The following is a 21,884-nucleotide window of genomic DNA, read 5'->3' as shown; positions in this document are numbered from 1 at the left end:
CTTTTTTGAACCCTGTTATAGCCTTGGCCTTCACAACATCTGCTGGCAAGGAGTTGCACAGATTGACTGTGTGTTGTGTGAAAAAATACTTCCTTCTGTTTGTTTTAAACCTGTTGCCTGTTAATTTCATGTGGTGACCCCTAGTCCTTGTGTTATGAGAAGGAGTAAACAACACTCCCTTATTTACTTTCTCCACACCAGTCATGATTTTATAGACCTCTATCATATCCCCCCTTAGTTGTCTCTTTTCCAAGCTGAAAAGTCCCAGTCTTAAGCTCTCCTCATATGGCAGACGAACCATACACCTAATCATTTTTGTTGCCCTTTTCTGAACCTTTTCCAATTCCAATATAAGCTTTTTTGAGATGGGGTCACCACACCTGCACGCAGTATTCAAGATGTGGGTGGACCATGGATTTATATAGAGGCAATATGATATTTTCTGTTTTATCTTTCCCTTTCTTTACAATTCCCTACGTTGTTTGCTTTTTTGACAGCCGTTGCACACTGAGTGGATGTTTTCAGAGAACGATCCACAGTGACTCCAAGAGCTCTGTCTTGAGCGGTAACAGCTAGTTTAGACCCCATCACTGTGTATGTGTAGTTGGGATTCTGTTTTCCAATGTCCCTACATGCTGGTGCTGTTCCTTTGTGCTCCTCCTTTGCTATGTGCTCATGTTTCTGCGTTCGATCTGTGCTGGGCAATGCCAGGCCCTGGCAGGCTCATAGCAAAGGCACCCACCTGGGACGGCTCCCTCCACCACGTGCCCAGTGAAAATCTCCTGCTGGAACAGGGGCCGATTGTCGTTCTGGTCCACCACAACAATCTCCAGGTCGGTGGGGTCTTCCAGGGTCGCACCCCCCAGGTCTAGGGCAAAGGCCCTCAGCTGGGCACAGGGCAGAGAACAGGCATCAGCCGCAGCTCTCGGCTCCTTACGGGCCACCGGACAATAGCACACTTCACTGCCAATTAACTGGGTCCAGGACTGTGCCAGTCCCAGCCGCTGCCAGCAGGCGGCACTGTAGGGAACTGTGCTGGAGTGGAGGCCGTAGAGAAAACAGCTTCTCCCAGCAGGAGGCGCTGTAGGGCATGACTGGGCATGCTGGGTCTGGAGAGCTCACACCTGTCCCACGCCAGGCTCCCAGCAGGAGGCGCTGTAGGGCATGCTGGGTCGGGAGAGCTCACACCTGTCCCACGCCAGGCTCCCAGCAGGAGGCGCTGTAGGGCATGCTGGGTCGGGAGAGCTCACACCTGTCCCTCGCCAGGCTCCCAGCAGGAGGCGCTGTAGGGCATGCGGGGTCGGGAGAGCTCACACCTGTCCCACGCCAGGCTCCCAGCAGGAGGCGCTGTAGGGCATGCGGGGTCGGGAGAGCTCACACCTGTCCCACGCCAGGCTCCCAGCAGGAGGCGCTGTAGGGCATGCGGGGTCTGGAGAGCTCACACCTGTCCCACGCCAGGCTCCCAGCAGGAGGCGCTGTAGGGCATGCGGGGTCGGGAGAGCTCACACCTGTCCCACGCCAGGCTCCCAGCAGGAGGCGCTGTAGGGCATGACTGGGCATGCTGGGTCGGGAGAGCTCACACCTGTCGCACACCAGGCTCCCAGCAGGAGGCGCTGTAGGGCATGCGGGGTCTGGAGAGCTCACACCTGTCCCACACCAGGCTCCCAGCAGGAGACACTATGTTCCCCCCCGCTAGCCGGGGGTGTGCGTGTCACACAGCAGCAAAAGCAGAGGAGGCCGAGCTGCACGCAGGGAGGGGCTCTTACCCGGAAGCGGTCGTTCTTCTCCCGGTCCAGCATGGTGTTGAGGAAGACCTTCCCGCTGAACTTGTCGATGGAGAAGATGCCCAGGGGCTCCTCGTCCACACCTGGCCCCTTGATGCTGTAGATGACACCCCCAGGCAGCTGCTTATCTGACTTGATCTGCCAGAGGGACATGTGAAAATAAACCCACAGGGCTGGCAACCTCTTGCCTGGCACCCATCCCCAGCCTGGCCCCCTGGGACAAGTGCAGGCCCAGCCATCCTGGGAGCAAGAGGTCTAGGGGTGGGTGGCTGCCTGGATTGGCCCCTGAGCCACGCAGCTGCAAGGCATTACCAGCAGCCATGGATGCCCAGCACATCACCGGAAGGTGGGCTCAGGCTTGGTGAGGGCGTGGCTCAGTGTGTGTGTGCGTGTGTAATTGTGGTAAGGAGTGGGAATGCGATAGTGGATGAGTGTGTGTGCATGTGTGCAATGGTGGAGGTTTGTGCATGCGCGCATGTGTATGAAGGTGGACACGTGTATGTGTGTAATGGTGGATGGGTGTGTGTAATGGTGGATGGGTGTGTGTGTGATGGTGGATGGGTGTGTGTGATGGTGGATGGGTGTGTGTGTGATGGTGGATGGGTGTGGGCATGTCTGATGGTGGATGGGGGTGCGTGTGTAATGATTGTTCGTGTGTGATGGAGTGTGGAGGTGGATATGACTAGTGGATGAGCGTGTGTGTGATGGTGGATCGGGATGGATGTGTTTGTGTGTGAGATGGTGGAGAGTGGCTGCGTGTGCAATGGTGGATGGGTGTGTGTGCAGTTGTAGATTTGTGTGTACATGATGGGAGGGCTGGGTGTGTGTCTGACACAATTTGGGGAGAGGGGCACAGCCCGGGAGTGAGGGCCAACCTACATCCCTCCCCTATAGCCTGGATGCTGGATGACCCCTGAGGTGAGGAGAAGCCCAGTGTACATGTTTCTGCCCCTGCCATGGCCTCTGGCCTCCCCAGGTCTGATGCCCCACAGCTGCCCTTGCCAGGCCGAGCAGCGGGGGAGCCTGGCCCGCACCGTACGCAGCCCAGCTCTGGAGCCCTGGGCCATTGCAGCACCTGCCCTGGGCTGCTCAGGCCGGGCCAGGGCAGCACATACCTGCACCAGGAGGTGGGGGATGCGCTTGTGGTTCTCGGACACGCTGATGGGTGGGATCACCCAGGCCCTCTTCACCCTGCTGGGCCCAGCTCGCTGTCGCCACGGATACAGGACCAGGGGGCTGGCGGGGAGCCCAGCCTCCCCCTGGGAGAGGTTGATGCCCTGTTGGGACAGAGGCTGAGGTCAGGCCATCCCACGGTCACCCCGGCTGCCACTTGCTGGCTCCCCCGCCCTGGCCTGCCCTCCCCACCTGGGCACGCGCTGGGCAGGAAGCGGTGGGAGTGGCAGTCGGTCATTCGCCCCACCTGGGTATTTGGTGAGGGCGTGGAACGGGCGATAGCCACGGTTCAGATCCCGGGGCTCAGAACAGAGCCAATGGCCCTGGTATTTCTCTGCTCCCCCTCCGGCGGGAGCCCATGTCAGCTCTGCAGGCTGGGTGCGGTGGGGAGGCTCTGAGGCAAGATCGGTCTCCTCCGCACTCAGGCTGTGCTGGCAGCAGCGAAGGGGGGCGCATGGCTCCAGAGCCTGGGGATGCGAGGCAACCCCACCCTCGCCCTCAGCCCTGGTCCCCGCCCGGCGCTGCTGGTGGGGGCTCTTCCCAGCGGTAAGGCTGCAGCAGCATCTTGTGCCCATTTGGTGCCTGTGACAGGCAATGCCCAGCTCCTCCTGGGGGATTCCCCTCGCCCAGGGTTTCCTCTCTACAGAGGCTTATCCCCTCTCTCCTGCTCCATGGGGCTGCGCTGTTCTGGACAGGGAAGGGCTGCCGGAGGCAACAACACTGCCGGCTGAGAGCACAGCAGGCTGGATGTCAGAATCCTTGAGAGACACCCATAGGGACAGCCCAGCACAAGAACCCCTGGCTATTCTTAGGCGCCGATTGTGGAATTTTCCTGCACGGGGCGCACACGTTGTTACATGCTGTGCACCCAAACAGCTGCCGTCCTGGAAAGGAATGTTAATCCGTACTATACTCTTCTGCTGCAAGGCGCTGGAACTGGGTGCAAAATACCTTATTTTAAGCTACCCTTAGCCACATGTGTCAGAGCATCAAAGGACCGAGAGATGAACACATCTGGTGTGCATAAGCAAGCTCTGTAGCCAGTCCATATCTGGTACAGAAACACATGACATGGTGTCAGAAGTAAATTAAGAACAGAAAGAAAACAGCAACCAAGGTTGCAAACAAAAGCAACGAATCAACAAAGGTTGTAGGGTCTCATACGCATACCACTAAGTCCCAGAGACCTTCAGCATTGACAAACCTTCAGACTGGAAACAAGATTTCGCATTACAAACAAGCCCCACAAAGAAACTGAAGCTATCTGGGTATCTTCTCTAATTTATGCTATGGGGAAGCAGGCAGAGCGTAGCTTTAAATACTTTGACTTTATTGGGAGATAATCACAAAGATGACAAGGAAAGGGGGCTGGCTATGCTAGATGCACAGTTTATACGTCAGAGAAATGGGCATTACAAAAGGGCACATTTTCCCCAGAGAATTCAAGGGCCAGGAGAAAACGGTAACGGGTTTATAAGAGCTCTGCATACATGAGCTGAAAACTGTGACCTGGGAAATGCAAACCACGAAAAGAGCCAAAACAGGCTGGTTAACTGATTAAAACCCTTTTGCAGCAAGTACAACTGAAGAGCAATTCAGCCTCAGCCACAGATAGCAAAGCACCCTCAGCATGAGACAGGAAACCCAAGAGCAACAATGTGAAACATGAAAAACAATAAACTAGCCTAGAAGCTGTTAACAGATGCAGCATGAGCGCCAAAAGTCATTGCCACGCAACTCCTGTGGCAAGGAGAGAGCCCTCCTTGGCATGTTCTTCGGTAACAGGTATGGTCTGGTCACAGAGCTTGTTACACGCCCCACACATGTTCAGCCGAAGACCCTTTCATGCTCTGCCAGGTATGGCTGACCTGAACTTAAATAAGTGCCACCCACTGGCTGAACAGTATAATGCAAAAAGAACAGGAGGACTCGTGGCACCTTAGAGACTAACACATTTATTTGACAGGTGTCAGAGAAGCAGCCGTGTTAGTCTGTATCCGCAAAAAGAAAAGGAGGACTCGTGGCACCTTAGAGACTAACCCATTTATTTGAGCGTGAGCTTTCGTGATGAAGTGAGCTGTAGCTCACGGAAGCTTGCGCTCAAATAAATGGGTTAGTCTCTAAGGTGCCACAAGTCCTCCTTTACATTTATTTGAGCATCAGCTTTCGAGAGCTACAGCTCACTTCACAAAAGCTGATGCTCAAATAAATTGGTTAGTCTCTAAGGGGTGACAGAAGTCCTCCTTTTCTGTTTGCAGATGCAGACGAACACGGCTGCTACTCTGAAACCAGTATAATACAGTTTAGCATTCCATTACACTCCCAGGCTAAGAGGAACCAATTCCAGCCCACGTGCACAAGGTGTGGAAAAAGTCTAGCCAGAGATCCGTGCTGTAATACATGCACGAAATATGGACAGTTTGCAGCTGTTTACAGCACCAAAACATTCAAGGAGCTGACTCGTATTACAGACAATCAGTTTCCACAGTATGCATCCAATGAAGTGAGCTGTAGCTCACGAAAGCTTATGCTCAAAATAAATTGATTAGTTTCTAAGGTGCCACAAGTCCTCCTTTTCTTTTTGTGAATACAGACTAACACGGCTGTTACTCTGAAACCAGACAATCAAGAGCCATTGTTCCTGGGATTCTGCCATTGTGATGCCATAGAGCCTGCCTGGAGAGGGCAGCTGAATATTCATGGCAAGACAATTGACTTTAAAATTGACTCAGAAGCTGATGTCACAGTCATCTCAGAAGGGATTTACAGTCACCTTCTACAGCAGCAGTCACCTGACACAGCTATGACTAGCTCTGGAGGGATTCTGATCTGCATAGGCCAGTTCACCACCGAAACAATTCACAAAGACAAAAGCTATGTGTTCAGAGTGCATGTGATCAAAGGACCACAGACCTCCAGCCTTCTTAGCTGCAGCGTGGCAGCCAGGAAGAGCCCACTGAGAAAGGTGGAGCAACGTGTTAGAATATTTTTTGATATTGGTGTTTTGGAAGGCGATCCAGTACAAATAACCCTGAGAGACAATGCCAAACCATAGAGTGTGCATACACCTTGCAGGATTCCTATCCCATTACTTCATAAAGTGGAAAAAGGTAAAGAGACTGGACTGGAGTGGCATAATTGAGAAAATCACTGAGTCAACAGCGTGGTGTGACATGATGGTACCAGTCATAAAGAAAAATGAAAAAATACCTATCTGTGCGGATCTTAAAAGACTTAATGAAGCAGCTGTGGGAGATAACATGGGATGACTTCCTCCCCAAAGGGAAAGCAGCTACTGTGTTCTCCAAGCTGGATGCCTCAAGTGGATTCTGGCAAATTTCTTTAGCCAAATAAAGTGCTAAATGGACTACATTTATCACACCCTTCGGGAGATTTTTGCTTTAGAAGATTACCTTTGGGGATTACCAGTGCCCCTGAGATTTTCCTAAGAAAGACGGCAGAACTGTTACTGAACATATATGCAGCTGTTTTCATGGATGATATTCTGACAGATGGATTTTCGATGGAAGAACACACCAAACCCTCAACAAAATGCTAAGCCTAATCAGTCAGTCTGGGCTCAAGCTAAACAAGGAAAAATGCATTTTCCACCTCTCCCAAATCAAGATTTTGGCACAGACAATAAGGCCAGACCCATTCCTAGCCCCGAGAAAGTAAACGCAGTTTGAGAATTGAATGCACCAGCTAATGTACTAGAACTGAGATGTATACTGTGGATGGTAAATTACCTTGGGTCAATACCTAGGAGACCTTTCTACAGTGACAGAACCACTGAATGGGCTGTTGAAGTCCAACCCATCTTGGCTATGGGGACCAAATCAAGTAATTGCTTCCAAAAAGGTAAAAGAAATGAACTCATCAGCTCCAGTTCTTCAGTACTACGATGTGAACAAACCCACAACGGTCAGTGCAGAGGCGAACAGCTATGGCATGGGTGGTGCATTGTTGTGACAACATGGCTCAGCGTGGAAGCCAGTTGCATTTTGTTCTCGCACACTCACCGAAGCAGAAAAACAACACGCACCGATTGAAAAGGAGCCTGGCAAGTGTATGGGCATGTGAGAACTTTTACAGCTACTGCGCGGATTGGATTACGCTGTAGCTCACGAAAGCTCATGCTCAAATAAATTGGTTAGTCTCTAAGGTGCCACAAGTCCTCCTTTTCTTTTTGCAAATACAGACTAACACGGCTGTTACTCTGAAACCTTTACAGATAATAGACCATAAACTGCCTTGTTACTATCATCAGCAGAAAAGACCTGGCTTAAGCATCGCTGAGATACCAGCATCTATTGATAAGGTTCATGCAATTAAAACCAATTGCTAAATATGTTCCTGGGAAAAATCTGGTGGTAGCATACACTCTGTCACGGAGGCCAGCATCACACTCAACTATCTGTGAGCTCGAAGATGACGTAAAGGTGGCCATGGATGCTATGGACACACATAGACCAGTGTCAGAAAGGAGACTACGCCAACTACAAAAAGTAACCTTAACAGACACGTAACTTCAGGAAGTTCTAAGTAACATTCGGGGCAGCTGGCCCATATGTCTAAAGGACACTAAGGATGTGACAAGCGACTACTTTGTCGTGAATGGACAATTAAGTAAGTCAAATGGACTCACGATTAAAGGTGATTGCATTGTAATTCCAAATGAAATGAGAGGAGAAATCCTAAACATCATCCATGAAGGACATCAAGGATTAACTAATGCCACGAACAGGCCAACCAGTCAGTGTAGTGACGGGGCATCAGTGAGGACCTGAAGCATCGGCATGTGAACATTGCCAAGCTAACAGACCAACACAACACAAATAACCTTTAATAACAACACCTCAGCCAGACAGACCTTGGATGGGACTAGCTGCAGATTTATGTGAATTCAGAGGATGTCACTACTTGGTCGTCATGGACTATATTTCTAGTTACATAGAAATAATGTACTTGAAAGATATAACATGTTGCAGTGTTATTGAGAAACTGAAGTGCACTTTTGCTCACGTTGGTATTCCAGAACAATTAGTGATGGACAATGGACCACAATACACTGCAGCAACATTTAAAGTCAGAGGTGGACAAACTACGGCCCGCGGGCCACATCCGGCCAGCGGGACCATCCTGCCCGGCCCCTGAGCTCCTGGCCCGGGAGGCTAGCCCCCTGCCCCTCCCCTGCTGTTCTCCCTCCCACGCAGCCATGTGGCATGGCAAGGGGGCGACGGTGGCGTGGGTGTGTGCATGGCGGTGGGGGGGTTGGGTAGGGGATCCTGGGGGGCAGTCAGGGGACAGGGAGCAGGGGCAGTTAGGGGTGGGGGGTCCCAGGAGACAGTCAGCGGACAGGGAGCGGTTGGATGGGTCAGAGGTTCTGGGATGGTCAGGGGTCAGGGAACGGGGGGGTTGGATAGGGCGTGGGAGTCCCGGGAGGCCTGTCAGGGGGAAGGGGTGCGGATGGGGGTCAGGGCAGTCCAGGGACAGGGAGCAGGGGGCAGTTAGGGGCTGTCGGTCATAGAATCATAGAATCATAGAATATCAGGGTTGGAAGGGACCCCAGAAGGTCATCTAGTCCAACCCCCTGCTCAAAGCAGGACCAATTCCCAGTTAAATCATCCCAGCCAGGGCTTTGTCAAGCCTGACCTTAAAAACCTCTAAGGAAGGAGATTCTACCACCTCCCTAGGTAACGCATTCCAGTGTTTCACCACCCTCTTAGTGAAAAAGTTTTTCCTAATATCCAATCTAAACCTCCCCCACTGCAACTTGAGACCATTACTCCTCGTTCTGTCATCTGCTACCATTGAGAACAGTCTAGAGCCATCCTCTTTGGAACCCCCTTTCAGGTAGTTGAAAGCAGCTATCAAATCCCCCCTCATTCTTCTCTTCTGCAGGCTAAACAATCCCAGTTCCCTCAGCCTCTCCTCATAACTCATGTGTTCCAGTCCCCTAATCATTTTTGTTGCTCTTTGCTGGACTCTCTCCAATTTATCCACATCCTTCTTGAAGTGTGGGGCCCAAAACTGGACACAGTACTCCAGATGAGGCCTCACCAATGTCGAATAGAGGGGAACGATCACGTCCCTCGATCTGCTCGCTATGCCCCTACTTATACATCCCAAAATGCCATTGGCCTTCTTGGCAACAAGGGCACACTGCTGACTCATATCCAGCTTCTCGTCCACTGTCACCCCTAGGTCCTTTTCTGCAGAACTGCTGCCTAGCCATTCGGTCCCTAGTCTGTAGCTGTGCATTGGGTTCTTCCGTCCTAAGTGCAGGACCCTGCACTTATCCTTATTGAACCTCATCAGATTCCTTTTGGCCCAATCTTCCAATTGGTCTAGGTCCTTCTGTATCCTATCCCTCCCCTCCAGCGTATCTACCACTCCTCCCAGTTTAGTATCATCCGCAAATTTGCTGAGAGTGCAATCCACACCATCCTCCAGATCATTTATGAAGATATTGAATAAAACCGGCCCCAGGACCGACCCTTGGGGCACTCCACTTGATACCGGCTGCCAACTAGACATGGAGCCATTGATCACTACCCGTTGAGCCCGACAATTTAGCCAGCTTTCTACCCACCTTATAGTGCATATAGTGGTCCCGGGGGGCAGTTAGGGGACAGGGAGCAGGGGGAGGATGGATGGGTCAGAGGTTCTGGGGCAGTCAGGGGTTGGGGAACAGTGGGGGTTGGATAGGGTATGGGAGTCCCAGAGGGGGTGTGGGTGTGGATAGGTCAGGGCAGTCAGAGGACAGGGAGCAGGGGGGGTTGGATGGGTTGAGAGGGTGCAGTCGGGGGGGCGGGAAGTGGAAGCGGATGAGGGGGCCAGGCTGTCTGGGGGGCACAGACTTCCCTACCCGGCCCTCCATACAGTTTTGCACCCCGCTGTGGCCCTCGGGCCAAAAAGTTTGCCCACCCCTAATTTAAGTTATTCTGCATGAAATAGGAGTTTGATCATATTACCAGCAGCCCACATTACCCACAAGCAAATGGAGAGGCTGAGAGATCTGTACAGGCAGCCAAGAAAATCCTACAGCAGGAAGATCCATTCCTGGCTCCTCTGAGTTACAGATCAACGCCAATAGCAGCTACTGGCTCTAGCTCCGAAGTGGCCAGACATGAAGAGCGTGGCCAAATTGAATAGAAAGGCTAGAAGAGCTTAAGAACACTTTTACAACCGACATCTGCCAGCTCGAGAACGGCTGGATCTAGACCCTCGTGGCCATGTGCCTAGCTAATTGCGTGGAGAAACAGGATGAACAACTCCAGCCGTTGTGAAGGAAAAGAATGCAGTGCCCAGATCATATGCAATCGAGCCAAGCAATGGAGAGTTTAACAGAAACTGACGACATCTCCCGTTCGCCCGCCCCAGAAAGACCAGTCAACAGATGGCGGGCGCAGAACCCGGAGAACTCAAGGATTCCAAACCGACCCCGGGGAGTCATTGCACAGCCAGCTGGTCCAGTGGTTACGCATTCAGGTTGCGTCGTTAGAAAACCAGTCTGAGTCAGAGACACATAAGAGCCAGATACATGCTGAGCTGCAAAGACAGCGTGACAGTGTAAATATGGCAGATGGCAGGGACGTAGCACTCAAAGGGGGAGATGTCATGGAGTGCCAAACTGTATAACACTGTGCAGCCACTGGGTGGCGCTGTCGGTAGAAGATTTTATTTTAAGTGAACCTCAGTCATACCTGGCGGCCCATGAAAGGCTCTCAGGATGGACACAACTGGGGTGTATAAGCAAGCGCCGTAGCCAGACCATATCTGCTACACGAGAACATGACAGCCCTGTGCGTCTCTACGCGCCCTGTACACAACCGGCCGCACTCACGCGTGCCCTCCCTCCACACAGGTGTACTCACGTGCACCTTGAGACTCCCATCAGCCCTGGTCAACCACCACAGACCCCATTACCCCTCCCCAGAGAGTCTCCCTCCCTCGCCACCTGCCATAGCACCCTCCGGCAGCCAAGCTCCCCTCCCTCCCCCCAGCACCTCGCGCCCACTGCGATCAGCTGTTTCGTGGAGGTGGGGAGGTGCTGGGGAGGAGGGGGGAGGAGCAGGGACAGGGTGTGCTTTGGGAAGCGGTTGGAAGTGGGCGAGAGGAGGCGGGGTGGGGGTGGGAAGAGGCAGGGCAGGGATTTGGGGGAAGGAGTGAGGTGGGGGCAGGAGCGGGGGTGGGAAGATGTGGCGCGGGGCGGGGATTTGAGCATCCCTGGGGCCCGGAAGAAGCCGGCACCTGTGCCACTTGCCACCCGCAGCCTTTCCTCAGTGTCAGCATCCGTCTCAGCCCCTGACCCCAGCGTCCAGGCTGAAACCACTGTCCCGGCAGGAGGAGGCTGAACGAGGCCCTTCCTCCCACTCTGCCGGCGAGTGGCTGACTCTAGAGCAGCTGCTGCCGAGAGATCACAGCCATGCGTCTCTGGAAACACAAGAGCCCTTTGTGGTGGGGCCTCAGAGAGCAGCTGCGTGGGCCTGTGGGAAGAGGGGGGCTCTGGAGGGGCCCTTTGGGCTCAGGAAGGATGGGGGCTGGAGGAGGGGGGCTTTCTCTGGCTCTCACAGGGCAAAGAGGGGAGGTGCGATTGGGGCCAGGGTCTGGCCTCAGTCCCCCCGACCCAGGAGCCTGCAGACCAAGGCCCTGGCAGCACGGCCGCACCTAGTGATGCTGCTCGAGGGGCATGCGTGTCACAGGCATGGTGGGCGGGCAGAACCTCGGGCTGGCGCATCCCTTGTTATATGCAAATGATGCTTCTGGTGGAGAATTTGTGAGCTACCTGCAGGGGGCCTCGCTGGGTCTGTTGCACATGTGCATGATGGGTGTGCTCCTTGCACACTCGCCATGCAGGCTGCACCATGCTTGGGTGTGTACTGCCCCCAGACAAGTGCAGCAGGAATTCTGGACGTGTGTGTAACTGGGCACTGCCTGCATGTAGCATGTGAGCTGCAAGCTCAAGCTGTGCGTGCGTGCGAGGGAGAGAGAGATCGAGATCCGGGGTGTGTGTGAGAGCGCTGGTGTGTGCTGTGGGTATCTCTGTGTGTGTGTGTGTGTGTGTGAGATGTATGCCCAGGCCAGTGTGGCTGGGTTTGCAGCAATGAGGCAGTTGCGGGCGCACTTCCGGGTGCCCAGTGCCCGCAAGGACTGGTCGCCGGCCCATCACAGCACCAGACTGAGACCCCACAGCTCATTTCTTTGGGGCTGAAGCAAATGGCTCCTGCCCCAGCCAGACTCGGGGTCGGGGGCCTCCATTGCTCAGCTGGGCAGGAAGAGGGACCGCACTAATCCTGGGTTCCCACAGGCCCCAGGGGACGGCTGGGGCAGGGAGGGCACAGACAGCGCCGGCCCTGCTGGCTATAAATAGAGGCAAGTGCCTGGGTGTGTGCTGGGAACATGCTGCCAGGAGCGCAGGCAGCTGCGGGTGACCTCGGGGCTTAACCCAGGGGGTTTAAGCAGAGAATCCAAATAAACCTGAAGGCGAGTGGAATTCAGGGGCCCCCCGGCACGGAGCCTGAGAGCAGCCTCCGGCTCCCTTCCCCTGCTTGGGGCAATGGGGGCCTGCGCTCAGCTGCCTTGGCAACTCAGAGCCCCCCCCACTTAGGGCGGGCAGGAAATTGGAAACACCACCCCCCCCCCCGGCCCCCAGTACAGGTATTTGCTGAGGATTCACTGTTCCTGACTGGACCCCACCCTCCCAAATGGGGGTTAAGAAAGTTGAGGGAAGAGAAAGAACAAGCAGGGCTGGAGAGTCAGACGCTGGCCCCCTTTCAGCTCTGGTGGGGCCCCTCAGTCCTGATCCACAGCCCCCCATTATCCCAGCCCCGTGCCCCCCAACTCTGCCAATGCCCCTCAGTCCTGATCTGCAGCCCCCCGTTATCCCAGCACTGTGCCCCCCAACTCTGCCAATGCCCCTCAGTCCTGATCCGCAGCCCCCCGTTATCCCAGCCCCGTGCCCCCCAACTCTGCCAATGCCCCTCAGTCCTGATCCACAGCCCCCATTATCCCAGCACTGTGCCCCCCAACTCTGCCAATGCCCCTGAGTCCTGATCCGCAGCCCCCCGTTATCCCAGCTCTGTGCTCCCCAACTCTGCCAATGCCCCTCAGTCGTGATCCACAGCCCCTATTATCCCAGCACTGTGCCCCCCAACTCTGCCAATGCCCATCAGTCGTGATCCACAGCCCCCATTATCCCAGCACTGTGCCCCCCAACTCTGCCAATGCCCGTCAGTCGTAATCCGCAGCCCCCCGTTATCCCAGCTCTGTGCTCCCCAGCTCTGCCAATGCCCCTCAGTCCTGATCCATAGCCCACCGTTATCCCAGCCCCTGTTATCCCAGCCCTGTGCCCTCCAACTCTGCCAATGCCCCTCAGTCCTGATCCATAGCCCACCGTTATCCCAGCCCCTGTTAGCCCAGCCCTGTGCCCCCCAACTCTGCCAATGCCCCATAGTTGTTATCTACAGCCCCCCGTTATCCCTGTCCCCGTTATCCCAGCCCTGTGCCCCCCAACTCTGCCAATGCCCCTCAGTCCTGACCCGCAGCTCCTCCATTATCCCAGCCCACTGCCCCCCCCCCCAGCTCTGCCGACACCCCCTCAGCCGTGACTCGCAGCCACCCTTCCCCAGCTAGTCCAGTCCCGAGCCCCGCGGTGCCCTGAGGCGCTGCTCCCTGGTAGCAGCGGTTGCTGGCCCTGCTGCCATGGCATTTAAGACCCAGGGAAGCCTTTTGCTGCTTCACTGACTCATTCTTCCCATTCTAAGCCCATTTTTGGTAAAAAAGTTGCATCTGGGGCTCTTGTTGTTCTGGGCAAAGCCCAGTGGGGCTGGGAACATGAGTCACAGCGGCTAGGGTCACACTGCCCGTTTCCCACTGCCAGCCGCAGCCTGGGAGCACCGCGCGGCCCCGTGCCCCAGAGAAGCCACCATCCCACCACTGCCACCCCCAGACCCCGCAGCATTGGCGGGGGGCGTTAAAGGGGAGATGTCCCCCGGCAAGAATGCAGCTGGTCCCAAGGGAACCTCCCCCCGAATGCCCTGAGATGAGCTATGCCTGCCTGTCACAATCACCTCTCCCACGAGCGCCACCCAGCCAGGATCTGTGTGTGCAGCACCCAGTGCAATGGGCCCCACCCTGCCCGGGGCTCAGTGGCAGCTCCGAGGGGCTGGGGTGAGCACTCCCTCGGAGCAGGGCTAACGTGAGCCAAACGGACTCCCAGCTCCTTGGCCCCTGTGGCTTGCTGAGCGCTGCTGTAATGCAAGCACCGGCTGTGGAAGGTGCAGGGCGCTGAGCTCCGACTGCGTGGCCAGCGCTGGGAGCGTTCGGGGCGCCTCTGACACAGGAGGCTGCTCCCGAATCCCTAAAGGGGAGGAGTTGGAAGGGGCAGGACATTGCACCGCCCCGCCCCCCCCCGCTGGAATGCAGCAGCTGGTCCCCTCCGCGGCACCCCAACTCGCAGCCCATGCGGTGAGGGCTGGCCGAGTGGCCGTGCTTCCAGGGAGTTATTCTCCTGTACTCCCCTGGAAATGGGTGATGGTGGCTGGACAGAGCGGGGAGTCGCCAGCAGGCCGGGGCTATAGGGACGGCCAACAAGGCGGGGCCCAAGCCCTGGCCGGTGCTACTGTAAGGCATGAAATAACTAGCAGGCATAACGCCCCCGACGCGCTGTCCGGGCAGGGTGCTGCTCCCACGCTGAGCAGTGTCGGGCTGTTGGCAGCGTGTTCTGGGGCCCGGCTGGCTCAGGGCTGTGGGGCCGTCCCCCACCCTCGGCTGTCCCCGGGCAGGCCAAGCTGGCCGTGCCAGACACTCTTACCCGCGGGTGTGTGTGGGGGGGGTGCAGTGTGGAATGACGGGGGCAGCGTGAGCTCGGTTCCTGATGGGCCAGTCCGGGCCCCGAGGGAGGCTCCGGTTAATTCCGCTCCAGAGCTGCCCACTCTGGCAGGGCCTGGCAGCTGCTCCCGCCCGCCCCCATCCTGCAGGGGACCCACCCGGGGCTGCAGCCGAACAAAGCCAGGGCTGCCCCCAGCGCTGGAGACGCTGAATGGCTGCCCAGCCCCTTCCCCCCAACAGGCTGACTGAGCCATCGCAGTGGGCCTGGGGGTGCTCTCTGGGTGCCCACCCCGCTCCGCTCACCAGCTGGAGCAGGCCGGGTGGGCTGGGGCACTCTGTGCAGCCGCTGGCCGGGAGCCCGCTCACACATTCCCTCGGCCTGGGAGAATCACACAACTGAGACGCTGTAACCACAGTTCCCAGGGTCACAGAGAAGCCATGGAGCCAGGGCTAAGTCCCTTGGCTCCCAGCCCCAACGCGCTGCGGGCCACGGCCGGGCACCTGGCCGGGGGGAGGGTTGCTCCAGAGGAGCTGCTAAGCACACTGGGTTCTGCTCCTCTGGGAGAGGGTGTGCTCCTTGCAGCACAGACATGGGGTGGGGGGAAGGACCCAGTCGCCTCCGTCCTTAGGGCTTACGCACCAGAGATGGGCCCAAAGCCACTGCATGTCTCCTGTGTGCCGGAGAGTCGACACCCACAGGCCAAGGAGGATGGGCCGTGTTTCCCGGCAGGGGGGCATGACGGGCGGCGGGGCCAGCTTTGCAGAGTCCCGTGGTGCCTGTTTAGGGGTCACTATGACGCCCACAGGGTCGGACGGGGCCTGGCCGTGCGCACACACCTGTGGGACGTGTCTGGGGATTAGCCTGCCATGGCAGCGAGCATGGGGACAGCTTGGGCACGCCCCGCACATGCGTGTTGTGCATGGACAAGGGACCGACCAGCAGACCCTACGGCTCTGCAAGGTAGGAACTGAAATCCAGGCGCAATGGAGGGACGCACCCAGGCTGGGGACGTTTCCCCTGGCAACGGCAGATGGACCCAACTTGGAAATGCAGCACCATGAACTAGAACGCCCCCAGCCGCCCATCTCAAGGACGCCCTAAGACGGCCACCACCAGACCTCCAGGGCCCCGTCCCTCCCCAGCCTGGCCCCACGCCTTCCCAGGCTGCCTCATTGAGCTCTGGGGGGTGTCTTTGAGTCCTGGGCCTGCCCTACACCCTGCCTTTGAACGGTGGGGTGAGGCGGTGCTGGGGCCAGCCCGCCATGCGGGGATGCCCAGTAGGCAGGGCCATCCGCAGCCCTGGCTGGAGGGGTCAGCACCTCGGGCTGTGCAGCGGGGCGGATGCCACTAGGACACAAGAGGCTGGGCTTTGGCTGCATCTCTGCTCCCCAGCTGGCCCCTGGCCACACCTGCTTTCCTATGCTCAGAAGACCAAACGCCCCCGCACTGGGAACTAAGGCAGGGAGCAGGGGGAGGAGTGTTTTCCCCCCGACAGTGATTCATTTCCTTGCTCAGAAGAGACATTTTTAGAGCTAGCATGAATTTGACCTTTGACCCTTCCAAATACTGCCACACACGCTCCCCGCTCAGGCCTGTTTGGGCCCGGCTTGGGATTCCAGTGGGACAGCTGGGCAAACACAGCCCCACACTGGCTATAACCACAAGATGCATGGACACCCCTCCCACGGAGACACCCCCCGCCCCTCGCACACTCATACCCGGCCTTGCACACCCACCGTCCCCAGCTCACCAGCGATTTCCATGGCTCCTGCCTGTTAGCCTGGCTTGCTTCATAGCCACCCCTTGCACGCTGGGCGCTGCCAGGCATGGCCGGTGGATGAGGCCCATGGGGCTGGTTATGGGGTCTAGGCAGGACAGTCCTGCCTGCTGGGTTTTCCTTCGCACTGGTACTCTTTCTGTGGGGCCTGTGTTGGCTCTGGGCCCCGCACCAACCAAGGCAGAGAGGAGGTGGCTAGCAGCCCACAGCCGCCTGCCCAAGGGAGCTGGCGGGATGGGGCAGCAGGTTGGCTGTGCGGTGATTACACTGGGTACTGTGTTCCCGGAGTGCACAGCCCAGCCCCTGGGAACAGCCCAGCTCCACCAGTCAGCGGCAGTGCAGGGCGCGAGCCTGGTTCCCACCGCGCCTCCGCTCCCGGGATGGCAGCCCAGAGGAATGCTGGGAATGGGCTCAGCTGTTCCAGGGAGGGCCCTAAGCCTGGGGGTGTATAAATAGCTGCCATCACTGTCCCCCTGGCCGTAGCAGGGAGAAGGCAGCTGGGCCAGGCTCACTATCCTGCCAGGAAGAAGTGGGGACTCCCCGATACTGGGCCACTCTCTGCAGCCTTGGGCTGACTCTGGGGCCATTTGCCTACCCCCTCCCCCCATTGAAGATATAGGGTATGTTTACAGGGCAGTAAGACACCTGTGGCTGATCCCGCGGAGGGGGAGGGCCAGCCACGGGTATTTATGGGGCTGTAGACATGCCCGCAGAGGCCTCCTGTCATGGTGGCTGCTGGAGAGGATCTGCAGGAGAGGAAGAGGTTAACACTGGACTGGCTGCGTCTGGCCTCACTGACTGGGCAGTTCAGCTTAGTCCCAAGACTCGGTCCCGAAATCTGCACATGTAACATGACAAAATTGGTGGTCTGCAGCAAAGGGGCCAGGCTGGAATGGCAGGGCGGTGGGGGTTGGCGTTGAGGGGCATTGGTGGAGCTGGGTATAAGGGGAGCTGGGGCCTGGGTCAGGTGGAGGGGAGCCTGGGTTGGGATTGAGGGGCACCAGCCAGGCTGTGTGGGGCCCCGCTGACAGCTTTTTCACATTTCACACCTGTCACTGACTCCCTGGCTGTTGCATGGCCCAGCTGGGCAGCATGACGCCCCCATTGCTATGGGGCTGGGGCACCCCCCAACCTGGGGCGGGGTCTGTGGTCTTAGCAGACTCTGGAAGCACCTTGTGTCAGGGGTGTGGTGTCCCAGATCAGGAGGAGAGGTGGGTCTCTGGCACATGGTGGGACAGGGGGTGTCATGGGTGGTCAGTCTTCATTGGCCCTCTTGTCCAGCCACCCCAAACCCTCCTGCCATTTGCCAGCCCTGGCACCATCCTCCGGCCAGCTCCCATCAGGAGGCAACGGGCGGGAATGGCTGGTCCCTCCTGCTCTACGGTGCACTTTCCCCGCTGCTGGGGACAGGTCAGAGTGTGCCTGGTTCAGGCCTGCGCCCTCCCCTCTGAGGGGAACTGCGGGGCTTAGCCAGCAGCTCCTGCACCTCCATTTGGCACAGCCCTGCCCCAGACCCAGCTCAGCAGGAATCAGCTTTGGAAAACACTCTTGGTTACGTTTCTGTAACAACTGCTAGCAACCTGCCATGAGCTGCTAGACCAGATCCCTACGGCTTCACCAGACCCCCCCTTCCCCCCGGTTCTACCAGACTCCCTTGGTTCTACCAGATCCTCACAGCTCTACCAGACCCACCCCGGTTCTACCAGATCCTCACGGTGCCCCACCGGATCCCCACAGCCACAGCTGACAGACACCGCTTCCAGACAGCCAAAGCCCTCCTGCCATGGTTCCTTTGTGCACACGCGTGCATAGCACAGGAAACCCGCATGGCCACAGTGCTGCTGCCTGGGTGCTACCGAGAGATTTTGGCCACATGGGCATGTGCGAGCGCACACGGATCGTCTATGTCACAGTGTGCGTGTGTAAGAGGCACAGCATGTGTGGTAAGGTGACGGTGACTATCTGCACGTGTGAACGCACAGTGCATGGCTGTCTCTGTGGATGAGGTGACGGCGGATGCAGGCGTGTGTGTAGGTGACCTGCTGATGGGCCCATGCTCTCCGCTCAGGCCAGTGGGGGTGGGTAGCAGCCTGCTGGTGGCTCTGCAGTGCCCACTCCTGCTTCCTGGGTGTGCATCCAGTTGGGGATCAGGAGCCGTGCAGTGGGGCCATGTGGTGCCAAGTGCCAGAGCGGGCTGCACGGTGCAGCGAGGCCCTGACAGCGCCTGGCTCAGCCATTTCCTGGCGGGTGTGTGGGTGTGGGTGTGAGTGAGAGAGAGAGAGAGAGAAGGGGGCTTGTTTTGACTAGGAAACCTGAATGGAGTCGGGCAGGAGGAAATGCTCCCACCAGCTGTCGGCCCACCTGCCTGTCCATCACCAGGGCACTGCCCCTTCCCCCAGCCGTGGAACTGCTGCCAGCCCCCGGGGGGACTAGCAAGGTTAGCAAATGGAAGGGGCAACCAGTCTGTCATGGGGAGAGAGGGAGTTGGGGACACGCTGAGGGGTGCTGGGGCCGGGGTGGTGGGGGCAGCAGGATTCTGAGAGGGGATTAATTGCTCCTTAAGCCCTGTGTCAAAGGCCCTTTCCCAGTGGGGTCCTGTCTGGAGAGGAGCCCCAGTTTCTCAGGGCTGGTGCACACACAAACCACTTCTGTGGGGCCAGGACTGTCTTGTTCTGTGTTTGTACAGCACCTGGCACCATGGGGTCCTGGGCACTACCTTTATACACCTAATAATGTACGGCGCCTGGCACCAGGGGGTCCTGGGCACTACCATCATACACCTAATAACATACAGAGCCTGGCACCATGGGGTCCTGGCTGTTACTTGTGTGCCTGGGCACAATTAGTAAATCACACATACATACACACATTGCAGAAGCCTGGAACTGGGGGCTCATTCCAGAACCCCAAAGCCCCAGGCACTGAACACACAACAGCTAACACTACTGGGGGGGATGCACCCAGGGAAGGCGGGCTCCCACCAGTCAGAGATGCCCAGACGCTGTGGTGAGGGCCCCCAATATGAGACCCTGGACAGCTAGGGTTAAGGCCGCTCTGTCACTGCATGGGGAGGGCAGCAGGCTTGTCATCGGGAGGCGTGATGCCTTGAAAGCCCCTTTGCCCAGATCTGGTTTCACAACAGCATAAACTGCCCAAGAACTGCTGCAGCCTCCCCCCACCAGTCTCCAGCAGCTGCATTTCCCGGGGGAGGTGGTGACCGGAGGCCCCCCGTCTGTGATATATTCAGTGCATTCAATCCCTTCTCCATAGGGGGGGGCGCTCCACCCAGCCACAGGATGGGCCTGCCAGGAGTCCCCAGAGAGCTGGCACAGAGGGATGAGCCCCCCTCCTCCTCCCAGGCTGGCCATGGGCAGAGGTGCTGCTCCTGCTCCCCCGGAGCTCCAGGCTAGGGCTCCCGGTCAACAGGGTTTCTGTTCTGGGCCCCGACCCCGTCTTCCGTGCTCTGCTCCCCACATCCCTGCTCCCTGTGCCGGGACTCAGCTGTCTGTCCCCCCTCCTCCTTCCCCCAGGCTCTGGGAGCAGGGCTCTGGGCTGAGCATGGTTTTGGGGCAGATTATTTCCCCTCAGGCCCCTCCAGAGCCAGTGGGGCTCCCTTCCACACCATCCTGGCTTAAACCCCTCACATCCTCTCCGCGCAGGGGCTGAGCTGGGGCCTGGAGGCTACCAAGCACCCAGCGCCCCTGGGGGTGATGCTGTGGTTTGGATCCCAAGCCCCGGAAGCCCCAAAGCACCGCGAGCCAGAGCGGCTCCATAAACCTGCCTTCGGTGGCCACCGCCCCAGGGCACGGTGCCGCCTGCCACAGAGCCGGGGCTGGGCACCGGGCGTCAGCACATGGCACGCTGCCTGCCCTTACCTGAGCCCAGAGAGGCGCCAGGAGGCAGAAGGCGAGAAGGCAGGGGCTTTCCATCCCGGCCAGTCCCCGTGCCTTGGGCAGGGACCGCAGGGCTCGGAGTGGGAGCGACTCTCTTGTGTGGAGCTCTCCAGTCCGGAGCTAAAATAAACCTGGCGTCTGGCTGAGTGACAGCACATGTGCTGTGCGTGCCGGGGGGGTGGGGGTGGATATTAGGGGGGGGGGGGAGCAGCTGTCCCCATTACACAGTGCTCAGGCTGGCCAAGGTCAGATCTCACCCCTGCCCACTGCACTGGGGGTGGGGTATGGGTTAGGGTTAACACTTTGTGGGCCAGCTCCAAGCACCGGACCGGGACCCCTGCTGGCACTTTAGCCGAGTGCCAGCCGCAGGGCTGCCAGCCAGGCTCAGATGAGCATGCGGTGCCAGGCTAACGCCAATCAGCCGAGACACCCGCCCGCGGCCTGCGCGGAGACTCCCATTTCGCTCCTTTCGGCTTAGTTCGACCGGCTCCTAATCAACGCAGGCTACCGTGCAGCAAGCGCCCTTCAGCCACAGCAGAGCGTCCGCCGAGCCCTTTGCAGCCTGAAGGGAGCCTGCCCTGGCTGAGGGGCCACAAGCGCGTCCCTGCCGGGCCTCAGTTTCCCAGACGCTCACGCTCGCCGTGTCACAGCCACCCGCCCACAATGGGCGAGGCCCGGTTCCATTGTGGTGCCGTGGCTGCACTGGGGTTTGAACGGCAGGGCCTTCGGCTCCCCGCACCCTCTACAGCTGCAGCCCCCCCCGTGTTACAAACCAGGGCCCGCAGAGCGTCCCACACAACACACACAGCTCTGCCCTGGAGACAGGGCAACACAGACAGCTCACCCCTCCCTTTGAACCCTGCCACCTGCTCTGAGCCCACCTCAGTCAGGCCCCCGGCTCCTGCCCTGTCTCTGCCCTCCTGGGCCCTGCCCCAATGAACGCACCAGGGTACCTACCCCTCTCTCAGCCTGGGGGCCAGTGTGGGCTCTGCCAGTGTCCTGCAAGAGCCTGGAGCTGTGTCGGGCACAGGGGAAATGGCCAGTTTTGTTAGGGACGGGACAAGTGTGAGGACATTCCCTCTTCCGCTAGCCTTCCTCACGGGGCAATGTTCAGGCCACGCGGCTGAGCCGTGTGTGACGGTCCCTGCCCCATCTAAACAGACAGACCCAGGGCCAGGGGAGGGTTGCTGGCCCCCGTGTCACATTGGGGAGCAGCGACACAGAGAGATGCCCTCATTCGCTGCCCGCTGTTGTGAGGGTGGGGAGCCCAGGGGGGTGTGCAGGGAGCCTGGGCTGGCTCTGGCTCTGGCAGGCGAAGGATGGCTCCGAACAGCTGCCACCAGTGACTCAAAGAGCCGCTCGCCAGCCCGAGGGAGAGGGGGTGAGTCTGGGCGCATGGGGTGGGGGGGCAGAGCTGAAGG

The 21,884-nt window shown here is 58.0% G+C and overlaps 1 protein-coding gene across 1 annotated transcript in view; it reads right to left on the bottom strand.

The window, feature by feature from the left end:
• CDH15 (cadherin 15) overlaps positions 1-20,567 on the bottom strand; it is a gene marked incomplete at its 3' end in the record, with an annotated part of 34,803 nt that extends 14,236 nt beyond the window's left edge. Inside the window, exons 1-4 of the mRNA XM_084644947.1 lie at positions 20,446-20,567; positions 2,900-3,061; positions 1,767-1,922; positions 743-887 (exon numbers count right to left, since the gene is read on the bottom strand). Coding sequence (XP_084501073.1) covers positions 743-887; positions 1,767-1,922; positions 2,900-3,061; positions 20,446-20,499 — 517 coding nt within the window. The 5' untranslated portion in view covers positions 20,500-20,567. The remainder of the gene's footprint in view (positions 1-742; positions 888-1,766; positions 1,923-2,899; positions 3,062-20,445) is intronic.
• Between the last annotated feature and the right edge of the window lie 1,317 nt (positions 20,568-21,884).

The sequence above is a fragment of the Lepidochelys olivacea genome (genome assembly GCF_965140295.1).
Source record: "Lepidochelys olivacea isolate rLepOli2 genome assembly, chromosome: 12".
Lineage (NCBI taxonomy): Eukaryota > Metazoa > Chordata > Testudines > Cheloniidae > Lepidochelys > Lepidochelys olivacea.
Note: the sequence above shows the minus strand (reverse complement) of the source record. Positions and strands in the feature narration are given on the sequence as shown.